The following is an 18339-nucleotide window of genomic DNA, read 5'->3' on the forward strand; positions in this document are numbered from 1 at the left end:
AATGAAGATATAGAACACAAGAGTGACTTTTTTAATGCTTTAAAGGGGAAATAAGTGTGTGGCGTTTCTTAAAAAAAAAAAAAAAATTTGTATTTAGCACAATCTTTTACAGATCAAGAGAATGTAAAGGGTTTATATTGTCACCAAAAACAGGGGCTATTTCATCTGGAAATTCTTAGAAGGCTGGGAAGGAATGTGATTAATGCCTTCAAATTATTGAAAGACTCCCTTGGAAGGGTCAAACTCACCCTGTGTGGCAGCCACCTAGCCTCTTAATCACAGTCTAGACTTCAGAAGTACAGTGAAAAAGCCTTCTAGGTTCCTCCACTGAAATGATACTTTCTCACCTGTGACATGCTAGCGTAATGTTAGGACCCAGGGTAGGAGGTATAGGAGGCAGATACCAGCCTGAGACAAGGAAAAACTTTCTAACTGCTAAAGAGTTTGACCAGAAAAATAAGCCACCTTGCAAAGGTAGTAGGTTCCCTGTGCCTGAGAGGGTTCCAGCAGAGGCGGCGTGATCACCCACCCTTATGGCAGTGGAGGTGCTGAGTTAGGTGATGCCAGTGCCCCTAGCTATTAAAATTTATGAGTCACGATTTTGGTCTGGGAAGAAGGAAGAGGTGAAAAATACTTTATTATTTCCGAAGTAAATGCAGTTGGCTTGAACAGTGTTATTTTGTGGGGTACCTGCTACCAGTGTTTGAGGCAGAAATCACGTGATGAGTTGAACTTTTTGATTCAATCATGCATATTTTGGATAAAGTGTATGCTCTGGTAAGATGGATTAATACTTAACCTCTGTTCTCTGTCTAATTAGGGTCATTGGTTTCCTGGAGGCCATTGTTTGCATAAAATTTGGACAAGATCTCTTCTCCAAGACCCAAATACTCTATGTTGTGCTTTGGCTTCTTTGCGTGGTAAGTTATTGCATTTTACCTAAAGGCATTAGCTAAACTCTCATAGTACCACTTTAAAAGGAGGGGGAAAAAGAAACCCTCTTGTGTATCAAATTTCCTTAGAAATTCATAAAAAGGTGTTCTACTTGTAATTGTCTGAGACTGGCCACCAGCCTAATTTTAAGAATAAGACACAACTACACAGTATCTGAAATGGGTCACCTCAGCAGGTTCCAGTCAAATGCCCCCTCGTCAGGTACACCCCACATGCATTTCCTTGACTCACGAGAATTTGTCTGCATGTGCTATGCATTTAGGGACCGCCATGAAAGGACAAGGAAGATCACAGTGCACTTTGCTTTCTCATCATCATCATGCTGCATACATCTTAACATGCATCTCATTGCACATAGATTTATATATAAAAGGACATATGGTCTTTCATAGGCAATAAAATATGTTTTGGAAGATAATTCGATCCTGCAATTTCTGCCCTCCAGGTCCACGTTACAACCCAAGCCTGGATATCACCTTCCACTCTGAAGGGAAGAGCCTCTAGGGATACCGGCCTAAGCCTTGTTTCTTTTGCCCTGGGGCTCTTCCCTCACCTTTCAAATGAAGTAAGATAGTACCCACTTACACATTTTGCGACTGCCATTCTTCATTTAAATATTTGAAGTTATTATTTTGAAGAAAAGTTCTTATTTTATATTTAAGCTTAAGATTTTTCACTTAGTCTAGAAAATGTATTGGGCTTTTTAAATAATCATAGAAAATTTCAGACATGTGCAAATAGAGAGAATAGATGGCCTCTCATGAACCCATCATCGGTTATCAACTCAGGGCCAATTGTGTTTCCTCTTATCTTGTACTCACTGCCCCAAACCTAACTTACTTTGAAACAGATCCACCTTTAATATTTCAGGATGGATCACTAAATGAAGCTCAGGATGCTTTTTCAGTTTAATGCAACCACCCTACCATTATCATATCTAAAAAAGAATTGACAATAATTCCTTAATATCATCAAATACCTAATCAGTGTTCAAATTACTAACTTTTTCTTAAAGCTTGTATTTGTTTAACAATATATTTGAATCCACATTCACCCATCATGATTGGTTGGCGTGCCTTTTAAGTCTCTGAATCCATAGGTTTTCCTTCTATCGCTAATCCTCTTTCCCTCGTAATTTATCAGTTGAAGAAAGCAGCTCTTTTGTCCTATAGATTTTCGCACAGTCTGGATTTTACTGATTTTATCCTATCTTGTAATTTAACATATTTCTTTGTCCTCTGTATTTTCTGTAAGTTGGTAATTGGATCTAGAGGCTTAACACATTTGGGTCTAGTTTTTTCTTTTCTTTTCTCTTTTTTGGCAAGACTAACCTTTGTATTTTTAACGTGTCTTTTATCGCCTTTAACGGGATCTATTTTTAGGGTTACTTGTTAGAAATCCTAACTGTGCCAAGGCACAGTGAGCCTGTTCTGTCCTGTTTCATCTTGAACAATAAAAGGGAATAATGATCTCCTTTGTATTTAAACTACAGAATTAATGCCCAAGTATATTTTTCCATGTCAGTAAGACCAGATGTAAGGAATCGGTTAGGGAAATGAGTCAGACATGCCCAGACATTTTCACTATGCTCTTCTCGGATATGTCTCTGGCCTGTGCACCTCAAGTCTGAATTGTAATAGGACCTGACTGCAGGGGGCAGAGGTGGGTGCCCTCTTCACTGGGTACCAGAGAACCACCTGCCCACAGGGAGGGTGAGACAGGCAGGACTCCCAGGACAAGACAGACAGCCCTCCTCACCACAGCAACTCACAGGCCTCCCAGCTGCCTCCTCACCACTGCCCCCCAGGCAGCAGTGGCCAGAAAGGTCTTCTCAGGCCACCTACCCAGGCAGCCCTCTCTGGTCCCTGTCTTAGTCCATTTTCTGTTGCTACAACAGAATACCATGGGCTTGGTAATTTACAGAGAAATTAAATCACAGTACTTTATTTGCCTCACGGTTCTGACAGCTGGGAAGTCCAAGAGCCTGGTACCAGTATCTGGCAAGGGGCATCCCATGATGGAAGGGCGGAAGGGGGAAGTGAGCATGTAAGACAGCAGGAGGTGGGCTGGACTTACCCTTCTTATCAGGAACCCACTCCCATGATCACTAACACGCTCCGTGATAACAATCCCACTCCTGCAATAATAGCATCAGTCCATTTATGGGGTACATGCCTCATGACCTAATCATGTCTTAAAGGCCCCACCTCCCAATATCATTACATTGACAGCTAAGTTTCAACATGAGTTTTGGCAGGGACATTCAAGCCATAGCATTCCACCCCTGACCCCCGCTTCTCACATACAAAATACATCCATTTCATGCCAGTAGTCCCAAAAGTCTTCACTTGGCCCAGCATCAACTCCAAAGTTCAGAGTCTCATCTAAATCAGATATGAGTGACGGTCAAGGCACAATTCATCCTGAGGTGAATTAACCCCACTTGGACACCATCGCAGTTTCTGGCCTATACCTTCCAGAGTGGTAGCTCAAGCCACACCAAGGTCCACTTGAGCCACAGCCAAGAAGAACTATGCCAGCCGTGAGCCTGTGAAATCAAACAGGTCATCTACTTCCACAATACAATAGTGGGACAGGCATAGAATAGACATTGCAAATCTGAAAGGGAGAAATGGGCAAGACAAAAGGGATAAGCAGTCCCAAGTAAGTCCAGAACCCAACAGGGAAACATTACATCTTAAAGCTGGAGAATAATCTCCTTTGACTTCATGTTCTGCGTCCTGGCCTGGAGCAGGAGTTGGGCCCCCAGGCCCAGCAGCTCCATCCCTATGGCTGTGCCGGGTTCGGCCAGTGCTTCAGTTCTTCCAGGCGGGAGTTGCACACTGGCGACCCTACAGTTCTGTGGTGTTGGGGATGACCCTGCTGCCACTAGTCCTCTCTGGTGGCTCTGACCCCACATTTCTCCTTGGCATTGCCCTAGTAGTGGCTCTCTGCAGTGGCACTGCCCCTGTGGCAGGTTTTTGACTAGTCTTCTAGGCAGTTCGCTGCATCCTTCGAAATCTAGGTGGAGGAAGCCATGGCCTCCACAGCTCTTGCGTTTCGCATACCTGCAGAATTAACACCACATGGACACCACCATGGTTTATAGCTTATCCCTCCCAGAGTGGTAGCCCAAGCCACACCAAGACCCACTTGAGCCACAGCTAAGGCAGCCAAGGAGCACTCTGCTAGAATGTGGGAGTAGAGTCCCTAGGTAGCCCTGGTCAGTGAGCCCGTGGAGGGCTCCCCAGGCCTATAACCGAAAACCATTCTGCCCTCTTAGAGCTCTGGGTCTGTGATGGGAGGGGCAGCCTTGAAGATCTCTGAAATGCTTTTGCTTTTAGGGATCTTCCTCACATTTTCTTGATGAATAGCACCTGGTTTCTTTCTTTCCATGGTAATCTCTTTAACAGCCACGTGGCCTCACCCTTAGTGTTTGGAATATGCTTTTTCACTGTTTACATGGCCAGGCTTTGAATTTTCCAGATTATTCCATTCTGCTTCCCTTTTAATTATAAATTGTCTTTAAGTCATTTCCTTCCTCTGGAATCTCATTGTATGCAGTCAGAAGTAGCCACACAGTAGCCCGAATGCTTTGCTGCTTCGCTGTCTTCCACCAGATATCCTAGTTCATTGCCCTTAGGTTGCACACTCTAGAAAGCCTTCAGGCATGGACACAATTCAGCCAAGGTCTTTGCTACTATATGACAAGGATGTCCTTTATTCCACTTTCCAATCCTTGCTCCTCATTTCCATTTGAGACCTCATCAAAATGGCCTTGACTGTTCATATTGCCACCAGCATTCTGGTCATGAACGCCTAAGTAATCTCTAAGAAGACTGAGGCTTTCCCTCTTTTCTTCTGAGCCCTCACCAGGATCACCCTTAATGCTCCCTTTACAGCAATACAGGCTTTTTCTAGCCTGCTCCTCCAAATTCTTTCAGCCTCTACCCATTAGCCCGTTCAAAAGCTGCTTCCATATTTTCAAGTATTTGTTATAGTAACCCCCACTTTTTGGTACCAATTTTCTGTCTTAGTCCATTTTCTGTTGCTGTAACAGAATACTGCAGACTGGGTAATTTCGAAAGAAAAGAAGTTTATTCTGCTTACAGTTTTGGAGGTTGGGAAGTCCAAAAGTATGGCACTGGCATCCAGCGAGGTCATCCCATGGTGGAAGGGCAGAAGGCAGAAACAAGTGCACCAGACAGAGAGGGAAGTGCCAAACTCATCCTTTTTATCAAGAACCCACTCCCAAGATAACAACCTGAATCCATTCATGAGGGCAAAGCCTTCATGACCTATCACCTCTTAAAGGCCCCACCTCCTAATACTGTTAAGTTCACAGTTAAGTTTCAAGGAGAGTTTTGGCAGGGACATTCAAACCATAGCAGTCACCCAGACTGTAGGGACCCCTCTAATTTCTCTTTAAGTTTTAGAGACTTTCTGTTACTTATTTGACACTTAGAATATATCTCCTTTTGTGGGTTAGCCTTTGTGTCTGTGTGATTGTAACTTATTGAGGACATGCACCATTTCTTATGCTCCCACTGACCTCTGGTTCACTTGGTGCAGACCTCTTAGTCCGGGCTTCATTCACAGACAGTTGCTAAGTGCTCTTCCATGCTGTGCCTGGGGCTCTAGCCACACAGATGGATGACGGTGATAAGATCTACTGATGCCTACTATGTGCCAGAGACCATTCTAAGCACTTTCATGAATTCCACATTTGATCTTCAGACTTTGAGGGAAGGTATTTTATTATCCCTCTTTTATAGACGAGGAAACAAAGGCACAAAGAAGTTCACTAACTTGCCCAAGGTCACATAGGTAGTTAAGTGGCAGAACCAGGACTCAAACCCAGACATTCTCTCTAGGGAACTGCTCTTCATCACTGCCCTCCAAGGATCTCTGAGTTCAGATGGCAATTAGACATGCAAACTAATTATGTTAATATGTGATAAATACTGTAAAAGATTGTGTGCATAAGGCTATAGGATACTTAGAGCAACAGACATGCTGGGGGTTGGTGAAGGCTCTTTGGTGATATGTGAGCAGGATTTTTAAGGGTTGCAGTGAACCACTGGCTTTCCCCCAGGCCCCAGCTAAAAACCTGGAGGCTGCTTCCTGTCCTCTATCACTCTTCGAATCAGCCAGTCACTAAGCTCTGTTAATTCGACAATGTAGCTCAACTCCATCTCCTCTCCATTCCCACTGCCTCTGCGGCTGTCAGGACACCCATTTTCTTGCCATTCTGCCCTCCAAATCCATTCTCCATGCTGCTGTCAAAATGATCTTCCAAAATTCAGAACTCAATCTCTTTCCCCTGCTAAGAATCATTCTCTCTGGTTGGGGGCTTGAGAGGGCACAATAACACAATCTTTTCCCCCACCTGAGTTAAAAAATAAGTAAAAGATAAGCAAGATAGAGGAAAGATATGGGGATCAGAGTAGCATCTTCATTTCTGAGAATTCACCTTTTTCAAGAAATGCTGGTTTCCTTAGAGTCACCATTCAAGGTGTGACTCCTCCCCAGGGAAGGAGTGAGGGGTGGAGGGAAGCAGTGAAGCTTCCTCCACACAGGAAGAAACTTCAAGAAGGAAGAAGGCTCCCCACCATGAAACCTCCCAGATGAATTATAAAATCTGCTCGTGTGTTTAGGACCTTCATAGTGGGAGCATTCCATCACATCTGCCCACGTGTACTCTATTCTCAGGCTGCACTTGTCTGCTGGTAGTTACCTAAACAAGTCATCCTTCCAGACTTCTTTTGCCCTTCCCATGCTGTTTTCTCTGCCTGATCTGAAAGACTTTCCCTGCCTTATCTACATGATGAAACCGATACCCCAAAACCAACTTAAACATATGTCCCCCATGAAATATGCTCTGACCTCCAAGGCAAGTAGATAGCTCCCTCCTTGGGACCAGTAGCGCTTTATACGTAACTCTCAGTTCTAACCCCAGTGCGGTGGAATTTGTTTTGTTTCTATCCGTCTCCTCCACACTGCACTCCTTGCTCAGAAAGAATAAGTTGAAGTCATCCTTCTGGCCCCACTGCCTCAAGCACAGTGCCTGGTGCATAGGAAGCACTCGGCAGCTTCGTAGAGAATAAAGGAATGAGTTCAAGAGACAAAGACTTGCGACATGCAGGTGGCTGGGGGACAAACATACAAAGACAGGAAGCTGTGAGAGTGCCCAGTGGCTCAGGAAGGTGGTGACCTGTTTGAGGAGTGACAGTGTAGAGAGCGAGTTGGATGAAGAGTAGGACAGTGTCCCCTGCTTAGGAAGGGCTTTGTGCGGCTGTAGTTGGAGCTCCAGCGATTTTCAAGCGGGGAAACAATGTGGTCTGATCTGTATCTCATGGGGAAACACCATGGAGGCTGGGAGAGTCTAGAGGGAAGATGGGCTTGGGGGAGGACGCACAGTCAGAGGTGCTGCCAGGCCTAGTTGACAAGTAACTGAAGCTGAACCAAGGCAGAGGCATTGAAGATACAGAGGAAGGGCTGGATCTGAGAGTTGTTTAAGGAATCCGCTCAACAGGATGCCATTACTCTTGTGATAGCTGGGAGGGGACTTGAGTGCCACTCCAAAGGTTCTAATTGGTGCCACTGGGTGGCCACCAGTGCTAGCGACAGATTGGGGGTATAGGAGAAGCCCATTGAAAGGAGGAGGTGAATTTGGTTCAGGGGATTTGGGTTTGAGGAACCTTTAGAATTTACAGGTGGAAATGTCCTGTTTTATGGGAAATTCTAATCTGTCAGTAACACTGGAAGGATTTGGTCATTGGTGGAAATAAAATACTTGGGAGGAGCCCATATGGAGGGTGCAGTTGGAGTCCTGGGATTAGGTTAAGAGCTCAGGGAACATGCCTCTGGGAGAGGAGCTGACTGAGGCTGGGATTCCTTAATGAGAGGTCAGGCCGGGGACAATGAGCAGGATTTTGAAGACAGGCAGAATCTCTGATTAGACTTACAGGATGAGACATGAGAGAGGGACCTGGCCTGAAAAGAGGCCCTGAGACAGGATGATTTAGGGGTCTCCACTGCCTTCCTTCAAAGAAGAACAGAAACAAGGTCCTGGCACTTTTTAAAATATTCCTGACCTTTATTATAAAGAGCAAGATTGATCTCAGACTCAGGAGTGGAGGCGAACATTATTCAATAAGAGAGCTTCAAGTTACACCGTGCCTTCTGCCCCACTCAGAGAAGTAAAGCCCCTAATTACTCCCCTGGCCTGGTAAGAGAGCGCGCACGGAGCTTGAGATTAATGCAGAAGCAAAGATCCCGGGTGCTGGTTAATAAGCTTTTCCAGGAGCGTGGTTGTCTGCTCGGCCGTCATTAATTTGAATGCTCATTACCATAATGTAGAAGCCAAGCTGGGGTCCTGCGCCCTCGTTGCCGCCAGCCCCGTGGTCTTGGACAGCCTGGCTCTCATCCCACGTAGTTTCTTCTCACTCCCCCGCCCTTTCTTTAAACGAAGTGTGCAATTGCTATTTTAAATCTGAGCCTTGACATTTTCAGTGGGTACGTGCCTAGATTTCCACAGGTGTGATTGCAAACCTGTAAATTACTGGCTTCCGTTTGCTGGGACAAGTGTAAAATGGGCCTCTTTGTACGCAGGTGAAGTAGATTTGGCAATCACAACAGGCCCTTTGTATGACGATTCTGATGATAAGCACCTGTCGTTCTCCACGTGCCTGCTGTTTGCCCCTGGAGGGAGCGGCAGCTGCCACTGCCTGTCCTATTGAGCCTGGGACTGGGGAAGGGAAGAGCCCCGCGTGCCTGCCCTCTGGTGGTCAGAGTTTGCAATGACAGTCTAGTGGAGGGACCCGCCTCCCCACAGCCCTCTGGTTTGGGGAGGTGGAACCTAACCCCCCAGTCCGCTGTGTGAAACCCAGAATGTCCTGTTTTGCTCTTTGTAAGGGGCCTAGCGCATACACAGGCTTACACTCTGCAAATCATTTCTAGTCCTTCCCACTGTTTCCATGCCATGAAAATGGCACACTTAACGTTGGTATGTCTAAGAAATCTGGGCAAGCATTAGAGCATGTTAAAGGTTGGAAGTCATTTTCACTTTGTAGTTTTAATGTATTCATTCGTGGCCTAATTTTTGATGGATATGAGCTTTTTAATAAATCCCTAACCTGTAGGTATATGCCAGTTTGCACGTGGGTTTAGTAGGAAATGAACCAGTGGCGCTGCTTGTGCTTCTCATTCTCTCTCTATGCTGCCACTGTTCCTGCTTCCACGTAACTGGCACGGAAGAGGACGGCCAGCCAGAGTGTTGCTCTCCTTTCTTTTTTGGAAGTAAGATGGCACTGTGTATCCAGCAGCTACCAGGAAATGTCACTGATAAAGGAACTGGGCCAAAGCTGGACTGCAAGCTGCCGTGATGAGAATTCACAGCCCCTGCCTTCCCGCCCTACCACCAGACTGTGGCTGTGCAGAGAAGCTGCTGCTGTTCACTGTTCCCATGATGCTTTTCGTTCTCCGGGATGGATACATGGATGGAGAAATAAAGCTATATAGGCATAAAGCCAATATTTGTATCAATAGCCATCCCTTAAACTCAGATCCGGGGGTTTCAAGAAACCTGAGTTCTGGCTCCAATGTTCACTTCTCTGAGCTTTCATTCTTCTTCTGGAAAATGAGGGGCAATGAAATTAATGGTCTCTGAGGTGACCTTTTTGATCCAAAGTTACGATTCTTAGAACTAAAATTATTTCCTTGTGAAGGTCCCTCCATGCTCTCACAGCTGTCCCCACAGTTGGTGCAAGATGATAGGGGTCCAGGAAAATGACAGGTGCCCAGGTGTCCACAGGAAATGCAGGGGGAGAGATGGAGGCTCGACAGCCAGGATGGCTTGATATGAATGGGTTTCTAGAGCGAGGAATTTGGAAGGAACAGGCATTTGCCTTGTTTTGTTCTGGTTGCTTTGCTTGCAGTGGGGAAGGTGTGGCCAGAGAGATTCATGGCCCTGCTCTGCCTGCTCACCCTCCCTCCCTCCCTCCCGCCTTTGGTATGCAGTTCAGGCAGCCAGATACTTTTCCTAAGCTTTGATTTTTTGACATGTTTTGAAACTTTGGATTCTTGTCTATGCTTTTCTTTCCTTAAATTAGGGCATAATTTAGGGTGTCGGGGCAGGCCCAGTAGGTGGGGCAAGTGTGGAGTAGAGGTTGTCCCTGCCTCTGGGCACCCACAGGCCACACCCTCCTCATTCCACTCAGGGCGTTACAGAGCATCTTTATTTTCTCTTTGTTTTCCTATCCATATAACCAAGAAAAACAAAAGCAATAAAAACTGGGGTCAGAGTAGGGTCACTGACACTCAAAAGCCTGGAAAAGCAAGGGCAGCCCTGTCCAGCTGAGCTCCCCACCCTCTACCCTGGGAGTGTTTGTTCTTGGGCCCTCAGGTGCCGCTGTGACCTCTTCCCCCTAGAAGCTGACACACTGAGTCCTCTTAGCGCTCTCCTGTGATGGGGAAGCTAGGAGAGGATGGGCCCTGAAAGTCAGAACTAGAACATAGAATCCTCTATGTCTTCTTTAACAGAACCCGCAAAGCTATCAAGAAAATGCATCCCACCATATCCCACATCTGAAAATGGTCTTTCTTGCTTTCTGATAGTAGAGTCACAGGTAGTAACTGTGGTCTCATCATAACCCTTGTTGTCAGAAGCTTTGGGTGTGCACCCTCCCCTTGAGGTCTGATCTCTGCCACGTCCAGCCATTTTGTAACCGGCGTCCAGACGGCAGAAGTGCATTGAGCTGTCCTGCATTAATTCCCACTGAAACCCTGAAGTTCTGGGAAATTGAATTTCTTTGTGCAGCATCATTTGTTTTTCTCTTCCAGGCTTTCACTACTTTCCTCTGTCTGTACGGCATGATTTGGTATGCAGAACACTATGGTCACCGAGAAAAGGTATGGAAGGAGAGGCAGGGATGGCCATCGTTTAAAATAATCACCCCGGGCTTGGCAGGTTAGCTCAGAGCATGTGCCTGTAAGGATATGGCGAGGCGAACACTGAGGTCAGGGCCTCCAGTTCTGCCACTGCAGAAACTGCATGTCGCAACTCATTCCCTAGCCATTGCTGGCCCTGCTTGTGACGGCTCTGTTCGGTAGACCAATATTTTTGTCTAACTTTTGTTAGATAAAAAAACGTTATGTTTGTTTGGAGAAAAAAAGGAAAGTGATAGGAAAGCCGTGGCCTGGCTTTTGGAAGCTGGGTTTTCTCCCCAGCTCTTAAACTGTGTGGAGGCCTCGTCCTGTGTTCCAGCCTGTGGCTCTTCTGGGCAAACGCTTGCCCTGACCTTCATTGAGTAGTTATGAGGATACAATAGAAAATAGACATGAATGGCTTTAAGACACGATGGCAGTCTGGTAGACGGTAATATTTTTTTCAGTAAAAATAACACTTTATTTACACCTTCGGTCTAAAGAACTTAAGGCATGTTTTGGAAGATTGATTCTGCATCACCTGGGAGAGGAAAGAACCTTGTTTTTATAGCAGAGAAATATAAGCACAGGGAGGTTCTGTCACTTGCCAGTGATGAGCCCAGCCTGGGAGAGGCAGGGACACAGCATGCTCGCCTTTTTGCCCTGCCACTTCTCCCAGGGAGTTCCTGAAATTCCTGCACTAAGCCTGTCTCTCTCCCTAGACCTACTCAGAGTGTGAAGATGGCACCTACAGTCCAGAGATCTCCTGGCATCAGAGGAAAGGGACAAAAGGTATCTTGTTCATTGTTTAAAATTTTACTGGGTCCTTGAGATGTGGAATTATTACCTGTTCTTTGAGTGGAGATGATATAAGCTTTGAAGGGTCTCAGGCCTACCCATTGAATGTCTCCTGTCACTTAATAAGAAACATGCAATGGCTGGGCACGGTGGCTCACGCCTGTAATCCTAACACTTTGGGAGGCTGAGGTGGGCGGATCACTTGAGATCAGGAGTTCGAGACCAGCCTGGCCAACATGGTGACACTCCCGTCTCTACAAGAAATACAGAAATTAGCCGGATATGGTGGCGGGCGCCTGTAATCCCAGCTACTCAGGACACTGAGCCAGGAGAATCACATGAACCCGGAAGGCGGAGGTTGCCGTGAGCCAAGTCATGCCACTGCACTCCAGCCTGGGCAGCAGAGTAAGACTGTCTCAAAACCACTGCACTCAAGCCTCTGCAGCAGAGTGAGACTCTGTCTCAAAAAAAAAAAAAAAAAAAAAAGAAAAGAAAAGAAAAAGAAACATGCAAAATGCTCACAGGATCTGAGTGAGAAACTTGTTTTGTAAGAAGAGGCTCCACGTAGCTCTGCCCTTCCTGAGGGCCCCACACCATTTCAAGCACCCTGATGGGAACGTTCTTCCTCTTGGCTTTCATCATGAGTGAACAGGAAGAACTTTATATCCGGCCAGGCACAGTGGCTCACACCTGTAACCCCAGCACTTTGGGAGGCCATGGCAGGATCATTTGAGGCCAGGTATTTGAGACCAGTGTGGGCAACAGAGCAAGACCCTGTCTCTACAAAAAGCTTAAAAAATTAGCCAGATGTGTTGGCACATGCCTGTAGTTACAGCTAGTCAGGAGTCGGAGATAGGAAGGTCACTTGAGCCCAGGAGTTCGAGGCTGCAGTGAGCTATGCTTGCACCACTGCATTCCCACGTGGAAGACAGAACAAGTCCCTGCCTCTTAAAAAAAAAAAAAAAAGAATTGTGTATCAGGAGGAAAAGCCTTTCAAAAGAGGGGGATCATTTTAATGGCATTTATTCAAGAGGCAGAGCAGTGTAAGAGATTTCAGTCGTGTAGTTAGGGAGCCTCCACTGGCCTCCAAGGATCACTTTGGGAACATTTGGGGCCACCTGGTTATTTTAAAGAATTAGACTTGTAGAATAATGACATTGAGGTGACTTCGTTGGACAGTAATTCCTTGTCAATCCTTATAAGCTGCTTGGGAAGCTTGGCTGAGGAAAGAAAATTACAAATACTAAAGACTGAATTTTAGCTCACAAAATTGCTCAGAGAAACGGTGGGCCAATGGAGAAGAAAGCGCCCTGTTGCAGTCATTCTCCTAAGTTCTTTTGGCATCAGGCTCATTAAAGATCTCCCAGGGGAGACACTAGCATACACTCTGCTGAGTTGCTGGCCACCCTTTTGGGGAAAGTTTCTCCTGAACCACGGAATTGATCAGTGAGCGGCCCGTTGTGAAATCTGATGGAGATGGGCAGAGGGGCTCCCCAGGTGTCTTATTTAGAACCATGCCCTTACAAACAACCTTGGCACTTACGGGTTCTCCACTGAAAAGATTAAGCAGTAGTAGCAATGTATTTACTAGATGGAATAATAAAAAAAGAAAAATAACAAAAACAGAAGTCTTCTGAGTGGGGAAAGAATCTCTTAGTCTAAGTCAAATGCTCCTTACAGTGGAGACTGTAACTCTGGTAACTTTTTTTTTGTTGGCAACCTCAGGTGGAGATTTCCTATGGGGCTGGATCAGAGCCCTGGGGCAGAGAACCCTTTGGCTTGGCCGCTAGGCCAGGCAGGGGCCGAACACAGGCTCAGCCGGAGGGCAGAGGCTGCCCAGTGCCCTCCATCGTGGGCAGCAGGGGCCTGAGTTGTAAAGATGTTCTCCAGATCAAGTGGTAGAGGGTGTGAAATAGCTCTGATTTTATAGTGTCAAGAGTCTTTCCCGATGTCGGGTTTAGAAGGTGGTGTGGAGCAGGTGAAGGGATGGAAACCCTTGGTTGCAGGGCAGGATGGGCACCGCGTGGTGTGTGTTCTAATTGCCCCTCGTTTGGGCTTCTGTTTCACCTGTGCTCTCACTTCTGGTCCTCACCATCATGACCATGTCCATCATGCACAGGACAGATGTACACACGCTTCAGGAACCACCCAGACTTTGGGGGGCTGTTGCGTTGAACCCCACGCCACCGCGTGTGCTCCTTCAGTACTAGTTCTTTGAGAGCCTCGCCTTCATTTCTGAATGAGGCCACTAGGGGGAGTGCACGTATCAGGGAAGAACCTGTTCCCCGGCAAGCCTAGGGCGGTCTGGAAAAGGGCAGCCACCAATCTCCAGAGCCCAGGGTGACGGTGTGCTCTGATTTCTTTGGCCAGGTTCTGAAGACAGCCCACCCAAGCACTCAGGCAACAACGAAAGCCATTCTTCCAGGAGAAGGAATCGGCATTCCAAGTCAAAAGTCACCAATGGCGTTGGAAAGAAATGAAAAACCCTGGTTAATCAAAGATGTTCCAGAGTGCCTAGAACTGAGAGGGAAATGGAACTCATTTGGACCTCCCCGTGAGGAGGTCGAGGCGCACAGGGCAAGCAGGAAGAGGCGAGGGCACTTGGGGGTCATTATTTGAGATCGTAAGTCTTGTTTCCCACAGACCTGGCCGCGTCAGGCAGATCATCGCCTGGGGGGCCTTTGCCAACGTGCGGTCTCTTCTAACTTCAGCACTTGGCATGTGGTCACCGGTGGCAGCGCGGTGTGTTGAAGGGAAACGGTAGCTATTCATTCACAGTTGCCAAGAGCAGCTCCCGCACCTGCTGGATCGTGGATGCAGCGTAAACATCTTCCTTCAGACAAGGCATTAACCCCATGGTTAATGGACTGGTCACCAGTTTTTATTTTATTTTTATGAATCTACGTTCCCATTGATTGATTTAAGTTCAGGCCACTTTTCTGACTTTTGTTTGGTTACTGTTGTTATTTGTTTTTAAGTTAGGATGCTTTTTAACAGCCTTTAGAAGCCGCTGCTGAAATTGACACTGGGGGAAAGGTTCCCCTTCCTTCTAGAGCAGAAAAGGGAGAGAGGTGTTGCATTCCTGTTTGGTAACCTCAGTCTCCTGTAAGACCTTCTACCACGTGGCGAGTATACACCAATCAGGAGAGGGTAGCTGCCTGCATAGGAGCCTCGCTTCCGATTATTCCCTTCCCAATGTTATTCATCCAGACTTACCCACAGTGCACAAAAGCAAACCTGCTAGAGAGGCAGTGCACACCACAGCTTCTCCCCAGCCAGGTGCCTTTTACATCGGGTTTGTTCTCCTTCCATGGTGTGTTGCTGACATTGTCACTGAGTCCCATGTGAGGTGCTGGTGAGTATTACCTTTCATCCGTGCCATGCTCTAGAACCTTGACCCTGATAGTTCACCACTTCTGATGGATCCCTGTTTTAAATAAAAACGATTCACTGTAAAGCCTATCAAAGGTCTGTCTGTAAAATGCTCATTTTCTTGCATCTTACTGGTATCTTCCATTGATTGTAAGCAGTCAGTGTGTTTTTCAAGTGACTTTAGGATAATGTATATGTGTTTTACGTAGTGAGAAGAAAAAGAAAAGATGTGTATTTTAAAGGGCTTACAGACATATATATGTCCTACTTCTTAGACTTCCCAAGTGACCAACAGGAAATGAACAACATAGTCATTGTTTTTCCTGTGGTAATGGTTTCCAAGTTAGATTTTTTTGTCCTCTAACAAGAGGCCAGTACCCAGTTGATTAGCTTACAGATATCAACTCACTGAAAGTAATCTTTTGTTCCCTAATTTCACAGAGCACAAAGGTTCGTTCTGATGTCTCTTCTTCTTTAAGGAAATCTTTAGCCATAGAAGTGTCACTTTTTTTTTTTCTGCAAAAGAATTCCAAGATGAAGGGGTTGGATGAATCATGCCAGCCAGGGTCACATCCTGTCCTCAGGGGGCCCAGGGCTCAATAGTAGATTCTGCGGGAGTGGAGAAGCGTCAGTGGCAGCTCCGCTCACTTGGCGAGTGAGGGGTTTGGCAGTGATGAGCCTCAGCTCCGAGCTCTCAAATGTCCTCCAGCCAGCATCCGCCTGCTTCCCACAAAAGGATAGAAGAGAGGCAAAGTGCGTGTTTTATAAAACCTGCCTGCACTTTTATAACCCATCAAAGAGGCCATTTTTAAACACAGGTACAATTTAAACGTGATCTTTCTTTGCAAATAAATATGTTTTGTTTCATCCTGTGTTCTGCTTTTCTAAGCATGACATACTTGTGCCCATTGGAGAAGACACCTGTCTCTTCTTTCTCATGCCTGTGGTGCCTCACTGAGTGTTTCCAGGTTCATTTTTCAGGAGCGCTGGGCCTGACACTTTCACACTCTTCTGACTGTCACCCTGTTCCAACTGATGGAGCATGTGTGCTTCCTCTGAGGCCAGCCTACAGGAGGCAGCTGTTTCACAGATGGTGAATTCGACTTTACTGTGGCATTGTGAATAGCAGGGTGCACAGGAGACGATTTTTTCTCCATGGCTTTGCAAACAGCCAGGAAAGTCCTCAGATACTTTCCATGCCCTTTCTTTGAGTTGAAACTTTCTATTTCCCTTCAGTCAGAGCTCTTTACTATAGCAGTTACAAAACCAGTGCTTTCCATGGCTGGCCAGAACCACAGCTGCCATTCCTTTTAGAAGCCGTACTGCTGAGTTTGGCCTACTTTTTTCACTGTTTCTATGGAAATAGATTTCACATTGATGGAAATAGAATGCGTGTTTCAGAATTATCATTCAATATCTGAAATGATTTGATTGTAAATTATCTCATGTTCCCTGTTTGCAAACCACCCTCTTAAGAGACAACATTGTTTTGGACTTAAAGCATGAAGAACGGTTTATGTATTTTTCTCCTTAAGTAGCATTGCACTGAGTGTTCGGTTCTTTTCCCTTTTTTTCATTCTTGGTCTTCCCAAAGCTTCTTCCCACATTTCTTTTGTGTCTGTTTCCACCATTCGTAGAAACCTTGGAACCACTGTCACAGCAATGCTAGGATGTTTCATGGACCTGTTAAGCATTTTGATGATACAAGACGTCCTGTCAATGCCAGTCTTATTTTCACTAGGACTCTGCTTCTACAGTAAGCTCCTAAGGTGCTCACCCAGGAGAAAACAAAATTCATTACCAAATACAACAGGTTCAGCCTTCTTGGTCTTCCCTCAGAAGCCACCGTGTAGCACTCTGGAGTGATGCCTCTTTATGCCAAGGCCCACCCTTTGGAATTGGGAGGGTTTTGGGTAGAATCCTGCACTTACAGAGGCCCTCGGGATCATTGAGAAGTGGAGGAGGTTGGACACAGACGGGGAGGCTAAATACAAAGTGGTGAAGAAAAAATGTAACCATTGGCAGCCAAACTGAAGCTAGCCCTTTAAATACGGGGTTGGGGGGTTAACATCCACGCTCTTTGGAATGTGCTCAGTGACTGCTGCGGAGTTCCTGGGCCCACCCTAATGTTTACCAGGTGGGCATTGTTTATATGGTTCTTATTGTTATGACAACTAGAAATCCCATAGTAGATAAGAGTGCTCCATACCACTTCCCATTTATAGGATTGAAATTAAGATGTAAGGAGAGCTGGCTGGGTGCAGGGCTCACGCCTGTAATCCCAGCACTTTGGGAGGCTGAGGTGGGTGGATCGCCTGAGGTCAGGAGTTTGAGACTAGCCTGACCAATATGGTGAAACCCTGTGTCTGCTGAAAATACTTAAATTAGCCTGGCATGGTGGCAGGCACCTGTAGTCCCAGCTACTCAGGAAACGGAGACAGAAGAAATGCTTGAACCCGGAGGTGGAGGTTCCAGTGAGCCGAGATCACGCCACTGCACTCTCCAACCTGGGCGACAGAGCGAGACTATCTCAAAAAAAAAAAAAAAAACTGTAAGGAGAGCGAAGACGTCTGTCTGTCAGTGTTCCATTACATAATACACCTCTTTCCTTCACATGTGTGTGCACATTCCCAGGATTATATTAGAGATTTGGTTCTTTGCAAGGGTCAGTATCAGTAATGGCTGAGACTGGTGGGCTGCAGTCATGTTGCTATGCCGTAAGAGGTTTTCACAACATTTCCCCCTTATCACACTTTATTCTAACCTGATGATGGGCCTATCTCAGGTGAAGATTGCAATAGTTTCCTTAATTGAACTTTGGTATTTGATGCATTAAATAAATACGGCTTTTAAATTTTGCTATCTTCTGTGAATTTAAAGGAATTATTTCATTGATGTCTACCAAAGAAGAGAAAAAACAGTTGGATTTGAAATTTTTTTAGTTTATAGGAATGCTACATTGTAAAAAGCTCCCTTTTCTTCCACGTTCACTAAAAAATGCCTTTAGTCCATTTCAGAAAGGTCATCCGTGACTTGGTCTACTCTGATATTCCCTTTCCTGCAGCTTGTTAGGTGGAATTTTGAAGCTGCTTGTCCTGCGAAGAGATACTTGTTGTCACAGTCTAACACTGTTCAAGGGGTGGCAACAGGTCCAAGTACCTCCAAGGCCTCACAGGGCTAAGCTGAATTTGTCCCTCGTGATACTCTGATACTCATAATACTCTGGTTGAAGCCTGGTCTCTACCTCCATATTCAGTACACCTGGCTGGGGAGGCGGGTGACAGCAAG

At 46.0% G+C, this 18339-nt stretch overlaps 1 protein-coding gene across 1 annotated transcript in view; it reads left to right on the plus strand.

The window, feature by feature from the left end:
* PTDSS1 (phosphatidylserine synthase 1) overlaps positions 1-17838 on the plus strand; it is a 75593-nt gene extending 57755 nt beyond the window's left edge. The window contains exons 10-13 of the mRNA XM_032760095.2: positions 821-920; positions 10798-10866; positions 11604-11673; positions 14050-17838. Coding sequence (XP_032615986.1) covers positions 821-920; positions 10798-10866; positions 11604-11673; positions 14050-14159 — 349 coding nt within the window. The 3' untranslated portion in view covers positions 14160-17838. The remainder of the gene's footprint in view (positions 1-820; positions 921-10797; positions 10867-11603; positions 11674-14049) is intronic.
* The last annotated feature ends 501 nt before the right edge of the window (positions 17839-18339 follow it).

This window comes from Hylobates moloch, unplaced genomic scaffold (assembly GCF_009828535.3).
Source record: "Hylobates moloch isolate HMO894 unplaced genomic scaffold, HMol_V3 SCAFFOLD_9, whole genome shotgun sequence".
NCBI classification, from domain to species: domain Eukaryota; kingdom Metazoa; phylum Chordata; class Mammalia; order Primates; family Hylobatidae; genus Hylobates; species Hylobates moloch.